The sequence below is a fragment of the Copadichromis virginalis genome, linkage group LG8 (genome assembly GCF_057382275.1).
Source record: "Copadichromis virginalis isolate Kocher_CV1m ecotype Utaka linkage group LG8, C_Virginalis_male_GT1.1, whole genome shotgun sequence".
NCBI classification, from domain to species: Eukaryota; Metazoa; Chordata; class Actinopteri; order Cichliformes; family Cichlidae; genus Copadichromis; species Copadichromis virginalis.
The window spans coordinates 1,766,679-1,776,737 of record NC_140625.1 but is presented as its reverse complement, the minus strand read 5'-3'; the positions used below and the strand labels follow the sequence as shown (position 1 = coordinate 1,776,737).

Below are 10,059 nucleotides of genomic sequence, written 5' to 3'. Positions count from 1 at the left end.
TTTTTGTTTGTTTGTTTTTGACTTGCTCTTTCTGATTATGAAAGGCATGTCTAAAATGTTCTTAGGAAAGCGTGTTGTGAGTATATTCCTCAACTCCTGTCACAGTTTAAGTGTGAATGCTGTGAGTAGTAGGCTTTGAGGGATTGGGTGCGATGTGTACCAAATAATAAATAATAATACTACTATGAAAGTTGATAGTAGAGTGAGTGCAAAAGGAAGTGTGAGAGGAAAAGGCGGTGTGTGTGAGACGATTCCTGAAGTTTGAAAGAGCTCGGCCGAGCACGCGGAAGACTGTGATGTGAATGCTGACAAATGCAAAGAATTTAGTATATTTAAAAGTGTGTGTGCGTGAAATAAGGGTGCATTGTTTTTAGATCAAAACTTAGTAAAACTAAACAGTTTGATTAGGTTGTAAAATAGGAAAGAGGAACCGAAAATATTGCTCTGAGTGCTGTGTGTGTGTAACAGGAAATGGTGTGGGTGACAGGAAGGTTGCATGCCCATAGAAGGAGAGACTGTGACGAGTGAGCACCCAGATGGGTTAAACTCTAGGCAGATAAAGCGAATGGAGGTTTTAAGAAAATAAATGAAAAGGATATTAATCGTATGCTTTAGTGTGTCAATACAGGTTACAAATGAATAAAGGTGGACTTCTCTCAACCTGGAATTTTGAGTACGGCGCCAAAACCAGTAGAGTAGCATAATGGGGAGAAAACAGGCCAGATTTTGGCTTATAGCTTGACCTCGCACTTGTCACCATCCTGAGAAGAAGCTCAAAGGACAGTTAATCTCCTGATGAAGACCAACAGAACATCGTGGATTTGAGAAGAATTAATAGCAGGCAAAAGTCAGTGCTACTGAACCTTTGACACTGTCGACTGGTGACATCAGCAGCAGCATGTAAAGAACCACGAGGTGGAAACATGTACTGTAAATTACAGGCTGGGCAGTTGAACAGTGGGATAATGAGCTGTGGAAAGCACTGGACACTGATTGTCAGATTTGCCATGCTTGAAGTAATCTTGAAAGAGACGACTGAAAGCATCAACAGAAAAGAAGAAACCACGTGATGAAACATGGACGGTGAACTGCAGGCTGGTAAGAACAGAGACATGACTGTCTAAAGGCACTGAATGTGATATTTTGCCAGGCTGGGACTTAATCCAAAAGGAAAATATTGAAGAGAAACAGAGAAGAAACAGACTGTGTTTGCTGGAGAATTCAAGACAACAAAAGGACACTGAGAGAAGAGGACAGGGACCAGTGCGAGGTGAAGCCGGACGAGTTCGACTGCAAGAATACAGAGTATAATTGGACTGAAATTGAAGCCTGAACTCATGATGGTGTTTAGAGATGTCCACCAGAAAACTAAAAGGAGGTAAAATAAAGAGAGAAAATAATTGACAATTACATCAATGAATAGAAAACACACATACACAAAGTGTTACATGTGAAATTATTTCTGGAAAGAATAAGTGAGATAGTTTTGAATTAAGAAATCAGTGAAAAGATGCATGAATTAAACCTGATTATAACATACAGAGGCAATGAAGAAAGCAGCTTACACTCACTGAACATTAACATACATAGGAAAAGCAATGAAGACCTGCTTACACTTATACACATAACATAAGCTGGTATTTCTGACCAGAGAGAGGGAAACGGGTAGTTTAAGTACTCATGATAATAATGAAAATGTCTCAGTTGTGTTTCTTTAGGGGCGAAACAGACCTGGATCAATTCTCCACATGCAGCGGTCGGAAGAAACCTGTAGGTTAACTTGACTGGACATGCCAAGGCAAGTTTCTAGTTGAATTGTTCACAGCGCCATGTCTCCATAAACCTGACAAGTGGAGCCCTAACTTGTGGCTGAGGATAAGGAATGCTGTTATTTAAGGTGGGAAATCAGAATTTGGGTTAGCAAATTTGGAAAGGAGAAAATTGACTGTTTAAAGGCAAAATTGTGAAGGAGTCTGAAACACTGCAAAAGCAACATATGCAAATTAACACACACAAACAGAAAATGCATTAACCCTACAAAGACAAGACAAGCTTGTGGAAATTAATGCATAGACACTGATTAAACCTGGCTAAGAACACAAACATATGCAATGAAGAACAGCTTGCTATTTGTATGAGTGGTTTTAAAAGAGTGACTTAGGAGTGCCCTGGTACTGAGTGATCAAAACCAGTGATCACTGTAGAAATAAATAAAATAATTTAGTAAGTTGGTAATGTTTAAACATGTGTTTTTCTTGTTACGGCAACTCATTGAGAGATGACTCAGTATGCAAATTAGCTGAAGTGAGTGGTGACGAAGGAGCTTCCTGTGTGTGTGTGACTGAGGTTTTCAGAAGAGGAAGCATGCCAGAGAAGAGGAGTGCAGATTTGGGTAGGAAATTTATAGTTTAGTGCTTATATGTTGTCGTAAGGGGGTTATGTTTTATGTTGAATGTAAGCATGTTAAAGTGCATAAAGGGGGTGATTGTTGTGTGCAAATTGTGTGGCGTTAACAAGACTTTCGGTGTATTGAGGAGGTGAAATTATGTGGTGGCAAAACTTTTGTGTGTTTAAGGTTTTTTAGGTTGTTGTGGTGATGGGTTGATTCTGTTAGTTAGGTTGGGATTGTTTTTGTTTTTTGTTTTTAATAGAGGGAGTTTTAGGAAACATGGACATGTCTAAGAGGGGGCCCATTATTTTTGTAACAGTGCACTTAGAGAAAACCTGTCAGGTGATTTTGTTTTGTGTTTTCATGAGCTAATAATCAGCTCTATTTTTTCCTCATTTTTGTTCTAAGCAGGCCTGCAACAGTGAATAACAGCGCTGACAAATTCTCGGGAAGAGCAAATATAAGGTGGGCTTTCCAGATTACAACTGGCTGAGGAGAAAGCTACCTGTGGGGACCTGATGAGGTCGTAAGTCCCTGTCTGAAAAAGGATTGTAGCGAGTCCATCCAGTTCAAAAGCATAAAGAAATATTTTCCTATGGAAAATAGAAAAAATGAATGAGCTCATTTTGCTGAGGGTGGAGAATCTGATCACTTGCGCGGGGGTCTCCACTATTAGCAAAAAATATGGTGTGACTGCATGTGAGTGAATGTGTGACTGGATGAAGGTGTGAATGAATAAATGTGGACAAACAATTTGCTTATTACCAGAGAAAATTTCTGTTTTATTGAGTGGGGTTAGATTATGGTATTATAGTATATTGTTGGGAGAATGCCAAATGCTAAAGGGGAAACATTTTTTGATATAACTCATGTTACCATTAATTGAAGAAACACATGACTGATAATTGTTGTGTTTTAAGACATAGATTGGATCATGAGTGGGGAAACTGAGCATTTTTAGTTTTGTATAGTATTTTGACACATTTCATGTGTCAAAATAAAGGGGGGTTTAGGGTTTATTAATTTAATTGTTTAATAATTTAGGATCATATTAGGACATTTGGGTTTTTTGATCATTTGGATATGGTAAAACTGAAACTGTTATTTTTATGTTAAGGTTAAAGGATTAAAGTGAACTGAATCCTGTTTAGTAGATACAATGCCAGTGTCTTAAAGCTGTGTACAAATCTTAGAGGGAAATTGTGGGACATGTTGACAAAAAGATATGCTTTGGGGGAAAATTAGTGAGGGTTGAAGGAGTAGAAAAGGTTTGATTTCTTTTTGATGTCTAGAAGTAGTGGTTATAATGTACACTGAAAAAAATGTTTTGTTCAATTTACTCAATTTTTTTATGACAAGTGGTTGCACGAAATAAATTTGTTTGAATCCAGAAATATTTTTTAAGTACACTGAATTTAATTTAAGCGAGTAAAACCAACATATATTTTTAAGCTACTTTAACTTAACTGTTGTGGATACGTCTTAGTCAAATATTATTAGTAAGTCCAACTAAGGTCGTGTTAAATGTACCAGTGTCAGGGTCCTGGGACTGGGCAACCCAGGATCCCTGAGCAGTTATGTATTATATTATTATTATTATTATTATATCTATTTTGGTATTGCTGCTGCTCTCCTCCATGATTGTAGATGTGAGTGTGTGTGTTTATGTCTGCGGGGATGCTTGGAGGATGGAGCTCAGCCACCTGCAGGCCTGAGGGGTGTGGCCCTGCGGAAGGACTGGCCACACCCGAAGCCACACACCTGCCGCTGATCAGGGCTCGTCGGGGGAGCTACTTAGGAGAGTCTTGGAGCTCCCACCGACGCGGGATCATTGCTTGGGACTCCACGTTAGTTACCCAGTTTAGGTTTTGGTCGTGTAGTGTATGCCTGCCATTGTTCAGTGTCCTGACTACTGCCGCTATTGTTTCCCGCAGGAGGAGCGTGGAAGGCTTAAGGAGCAGCGAGCACCGGGAGTGCAGACACGGGAGCAGAGAGCACTTGGAGGACACGACACGGGAGTCTGGGGAAAGACACGGGGATTTATTGTTGTTTGATATCACCCTCTGTAAATAAACGCACTGCTTGAACTTTGAGCTCCGCGCCTGGGTCCTCCTTCCCCACATCCCCACGGTCTGCCAGCCAGACCGTGACAACCAGAATAATTTGTTTCCTTTACACTTATGTCCCAAACTTATATTCAAATCAATCAAATTGTTAATTTCTCTCTATTTCAATTAAGTTAAGTTTACTTAAAAAATATTGCTTACCCTGATTTGTAGTTTTTAAAAACGTCAATAATGAAAACTACAACATTCTTTCACATCATTTATTAATGCAAAATTTGTTGCAAACAGAATAAGAATCCACATCTCTAAGGGAAATTGCTGCAATTTGTATAATACAAATTACAAAACTTTTGCCTATGAACTAGTAGCTTTAAAAAGCTGTATTCAAACAAAACAGAAACAACAGACAAGAGAAATGTTAACCAATGTTTCTCTTCCTCTAAAAAAGAAAAAACAAACAAACTCCTTACATAAAAGAATAAAACACTACCAGCAGTATAATGTATCACAATTAGAAACTGATGCATCCACAAACTAACCAGTTTCAGACTTGCTGTTCTGCGATCCATATTTAGAAATTGCATTTTAATAAGGTAATTAGACTTAAAATTAAACTTGTGTTTTCCTTACTGCTTATTGACCACTGTCTTTCCATTCTAGTCCTTCCTTGAAGATTCTGAATGTTTTACATATTTTCTGACCTAACATACTCGCTTCAAAACAATTAATAGTCTTTAAAGTGTTACCAGTGTGCTGCAGTGTGGTAATCATGAATGTTTTTTTTTTTTTTTTTTTTTATCCGGTTGAGTTAACACTGATTATACGCAGGGCAGCAGCTATAACTGAATAATTACAAAGTTGCTCTTCAAGCTACTCAAATGTACCACACGTGAAACATTCATTATTGAAAGTTAAAATGTTCAATCGAAACATAACACAGAACAAATGATGGTTGTACAAGAGTTTCACTCCTATTCACAAGAGCACCAGTCATTGGTAATTTACATAACAGCATTCTCTTGATGTGTTATTTTAGAAATCTTCCTATCCAGTAGCAATTTTGTTCTTCAGCCCAAAGACTTTGGGGGAGAGCTTTTCACCATCGAATCCCATCAACACTTTCTAAATGAATTCATAATAGTCCTTCAATTCCTTGGGGAAGGCTAGGTTTAGTGCATAGATTACTCCAAGCATCAATGCACAAGCTTGGGCCAGAGATCCAATGTTGTCCATGACTATCTCCCCTTCAACAAATATTCCAATGTCATCATAATGTCCATTTTGTCCATCCTCCCTGTTGATGACATAAATGCCCATGGTGTGCTTCTTCAGGTCTCTCTGGATATCATCTCCTTCAATGTCCTAAACATTTAATAAAAAGGTAAAAGAAAAAACAATTAACTCTACAATTAAATTCCAATCTAGTCGTTTGTGTGTGTGTGTGTGTGTGTGTGTGTGTGTAATACACACACACACAGATATCTATCTAAAAAGTGTGTGTATAGATGACTTGCTTACAATGACTTAAATGACTTACAAAGAACTCCCGAATAAGGCTTCCGTCCTCTTCACCAAGGTAGAGGCAAAGTGCCCTGAGAACTGCTTCCCTTTTCACTTTAACATCACTTTCAGCCTGTTTAAAGAGAGTTGCTGATTAAACCAATTTGGAAAAAAGAACAATGTCTGACATTCGCAATAAGTAAATGTTATCATATGTCAGTTCAAACATAGTAAATAAAATTTATATATGAAATTTCAAAATTTAGATTGCTTGGCTGGTCACCTAAAACGGCTTATTGGACTCACCAGTGACCTGCCACTTAAGACAAAAGAAATCCAAATAAAATTTGCAATATTCAGATTTACCACTTGCATGATCTGCAAGTGGTGGGCAAGTTTCTGCCCAGAAACACCGCCCTTCTTCTGGAAAACTGTCATCAACTGAGGTGTAATTCTGTCTAACTGTGCCGCGAAGGTCATCTCCAGTTGAAGTGTTGTAATACACTGGAATTCAGCATTTACCTGTATCACACACACACACACACACACACACACACACACACACACACACACACACACACACACACACACACACACAGAAAAAAAGAAGACTGGTGCTTAATCATTGGTATGATTATTTTGTTATTTCTTCATTAAATGCTACAATGCAATTGCCATCACTTCATAAAGCATGATTATCATATGGGTTAGTATACAGTGCATGAAGGATGTTACTACTGTTAATCAAAGAAGAAATGAATGGCATCAGTCCATTTAACGGGTTTAAAGGGTTTTAAAAAGCAGATATTTGTCTGTTTCAGGTGGTTGGCAACACATTTTCCTGTGCTCTTTGTCCACTGGTGGGAGTGTCTCACCTGTGAGGTCAGCGGGGCAGAACTCTGCCATCAGCAACAGAGAGCAGAGAAAATTTAGATGTGCAACTAAAAACATGCTTGCCATGTAAGCCCCAAACATCTCTGAAATTGCTCTGCAAACTTCAGAGTACTTATACTTCAGGAGTCCTGTGGGTACCGTAAAGACTCATGTATGCAAACAAACCACATTTTTTTTTTGCAATCTGATCCTTTTTCTCTTGGCTGTTTCCTTCAGGGATCACCACAGTGAATGATCCACCTCCATCTAACCCTATGCTCTGCATCCTCTTAACTCACAAGAACTAAATTCTTGTTTTTCATTTCACTTTCGCAAGTTTTTTTTTTCTTTTGTCCTGGATAAAAGAAATTTAATCATATATATTAATTGATATTAATTAATATCAATATTAATAATCACAAGACCCCTTAAGATGAGATAGATAAACTTGTCCCTGCAATACTGTGACAAATACTGTTGTGATAAATATGTAAGGAATTTGCATGTACTTACCAAAATAACACCATCTTCTTGAATAAACAGTAACACATAAGGGGAAGAAAATCTGCCAGAAAAGGAAGACAAATAAAAAAAATAAACTTTAGAAAGACAAACAATTACCGTTTCCAAGCCATTAGTGCATTACTTCATGATACTCCCTTGTAACAAAACAAATCTTACTTGTGCCTCTGTGCAAACTACAGATGGCACGATACCACTTTTTTATGTCCGATACCGATATCATAAATTTGATTATCTGCCGATGCCGATATGAATCTGATATAGTGTATTTTATAATAAATAAAACTGTTTTTATGAATATTTTGCTGCATTTTGTATAAGTTCATACTCAGTTTTAAAAACAAAACATTAAAGCTATTCTGTTATACCTGTATGCAAAAAATACACTGCACCCAAAATATTTTATACTTCAGCAATACTGATCAACCTAAAAAACTTACACCATCCTCCTTATTCAGGTATTCTAAACAGTACATAGAAATATTAAACTAACTAATAGGACTGCCAACTCCCAGCAAAAATATTAGGAAACCACCCCGCACCCTTCGCCTGATAATGCTTAATTGACGTAATCTACTTTAATGCACAGAAATCAATTATTTTTCTATAATAATTTGATTCAACATTTTTCTTCAATACAGTTGCAGACAGCGCAGACAGCGTACCTTCCCAAAGGAAAAAGTGCTATATGTACTACTATTACTAGGGCATATATTAGACTTAATATTTACTACATACAATAATGGATCTCTATACATTTAACCAGATCACCACTTTGGTAGTAAGATTTAGAATAATTATTTATTAAAAGCTAGACATTTTAAATGAGAATAAGAAAGAAAATTATGTCTTTGTGTCTCCCTTTCCCTGTTAATGCCCTACCTGGCCCCCTGGCAAAACTTTGCTAGATCCGCCCCTGCACAGTTACCAGATGTCAGCTACATAGAAAAGGATCCTGGTGTTATTTGTCTCTCATAAACAGTTCATAACTTCCCTTCAACTCATTCATGTGACCTAAAATGTAAACCTGTTTCTTCATTACCTGTTCAGCTCTAATGATTCAGTAAAAACTTCTCCTGGTTTCACCTTCATGTTTCCTTCTCACCACATATCCAAACTATCATGACCAGCAGCTATTACGGCTGTGGCTCCAGAAAACATAAGCGGATACTAGAAGTAATATTAAAAAAATTCTAGCAACAGCTTATCAAGTTTAAACGTGCTGCTGTTGTTTATCTGCCGTTTTCCTCTTTCTAGCGCAAACTGGGTGACTAACAAATGAGAGAGACTAGCGACAGAAAAGCCGATCACCTGATAATCGATCAGTTTCATGATTGAAGTAGCAACAGGAGAGGGAGGGGGGAGAATGAGGGAAGAAGTTTTAGCTGTTCAGCATGAAGACACCGAATAACTCCAGCTTTGTGTCTTTTTTCATTCTAGCTGAAGTATAAAACAAATCGCTTCCTTTCCCCCTCAATACAAAACTCCGACAGCCAGTCCAGCTGTGGCTCCATACATCGGTTGTTAAGCTCAACATGGAAATACTATGCAAACATAAAGAGATGAACTTACACACTTGCTTTACTTCTCTGTGTTAGTTTTCTCTGAGATTAAATGCAGCGGTTTGGAAGCACGTAGCGAGGCTTTAAATGCTAAACCAGACCGCTGACAGGTCTTGCACTCAACAGCTCTATCAAGTGAAGCAACTTCTTTTCTGAGTTAATTTCAGTTCTGACAAACATCACTCTCAGTGCCTTTTGATCTCACATTTTTGGCAACCACTGAGTTATTCTCCTCCACAGTTTACAACCATTATTTTTTTCTGCACAAAAGACGTTGTGCAATGCCAATCCTACTTATTTCCTACTGCACCCCTGACTGTGCAGGTGCGTTCAGAAGCCCCCTCCCCCGCCCGACTATTCCTTAATGCCAATGTTGTGGCGGGAGGGACAATTTCTTAACTTAAAACTGCAGGCGACTGTACAGTGAACTTTACAGCTAACTACAGAGAAATTGCCTCGTTCCATAATTTGTTAGTACAAAGTGTGCCACAAGAACTAAGCTAAAAACATATGACATTTTAACGCATCAATACAATTACTCTTTTAATAGAGCAGTAGCTAATAGAGCACATAGCTAGCTTAAGTCAAATTCATGACAAAGTTCAGAGGTGTACAACTACTTAGACTTCTTTCTCCATGTGCACACGTCTTAAAGAGTCAACATGCTTTGACTGAGGTAAAAAAATAAAACAAAAACGACCGTAAAAGGTTTACTTACCGAAGCTAGACCACCTTTATATGAAGTTGTGCGATTAACTTGAGCCTGCTTGCAGCACACAAAGAGTCCGCTTCTTCAGTCCGCGTGCAAAATGGTGGCCTGTCCTAACGCATGCGCAAAATGGCCCAGCAGGAGGCTATGAAAAACATACTTAAGCATTTTGAGCTACATTTAATTAACTAAAATTAATTGGATTAAAACGCAGGGAATGTATTCTGGAGTTACTCGAATTATATATGTAGACAGGAATTACTCATTTGAATTGAAAAGATATACCAAAATATAATATGCTATATTTAAAAGGAGACAATATCACTTCTTTCAGTGTAGGCTTACACATACAGATATTACATAGATTTATTTTTGGGATAAACGGGAGAGCTTATACGTAGAAATGATTGTTATACATATTGCATTTTGTGCCTTTAA

General features: G+C 37.8%; 1 protein-coding gene and 1 long non-coding RNA gene across 5 annotated transcripts; one reads left to right on the top strand and one right to left on the bottom strand.

Moving 5' to 3' along the window:
- Positions 1 to 523: 523 nt before the first annotated feature.
- On the top strand, positions 524 to 4,501 carry LOC146702486 (uncharacterized). 3 transcript variants are annotated; one of them, XR_014921841.1, is made up of 3 exons: positions 524 to 1,378; positions 1,719 to 4,236; positions 4,324 to 4,501. It is a non-coding gene; the product is annotated as an uncharacterized LOC146702486 (long non-coding RNA). The 3 variants fall into 3 exon arrangements; XR_014921840.1 differs by having other exon boundaries at positions 1,705 to 4,236; XR_014921842.1 differs by having other exon boundaries at positions 524 to 2,392; positions 2,801 to 4,236.
- Positions 4,502 to 4,701: 200 nt separating this feature from the next.
- Positions 4,702 to 9,711, bottom strand: LOC146702485 (uncharacterized). 2 transcript variants are annotated; one of them, XM_085465388.1, is made up of 5 exons: positions 9,631 to 9,711; positions 7,342 to 7,393; positions 6,322 to 6,477; positions 5,993 to 6,088; positions 4,702 to 5,817 (listed from the first exon to the last, which is right to left on the bottom strand). In XM_085465388.1, exons 3-5 carry the CDS (start codon positions 6,433 to 6,435, stop codon positions 5,578 to 5,580), a joined length of 450 nt encoding a protein of 149 aa, XP_085321514.1. In that variant the 5' UTR covers positions 6,436 to 6,477; positions 7,342 to 7,393; positions 9,631 to 9,711; the 3' UTR covers positions 4,702 to 5,577. The 2 variants fall into 2 exon arrangements, with proteins under 2 accessions (XP_085321514.1, XP_085321513.1); XM_085465387.1 differs by having other exon boundaries at positions 6,322 to 7,393.
- Positions 9,712 to 10,059: the final 348 nt, after the last annotated feature.

Bases quoted from the DNA above. Each gene is read 5' to 3' on its own strand.
- LOC146702485 (XM_085465387.1), bottom strand. From the start codon at position 6,435: ATGACCTTCGCGGCACAGTTAGACAGAATTACACCTCAGTTGATGACA. The intron at 6,089-6,321 runs GTAAATCTGAAT...CTCTTTAAACAG, and splicing joins ACTTGCAGATCATGCAAGTG to GCTGAAAGTGATGTTAAAGT. The intron at 5,818-5,992 runs GTAAGTCATTTA...TTAAATGTTTAG, and splicing joins GCCTTATTCGGGAGTTCTTT to GACATTGAAGGAGATGATAT.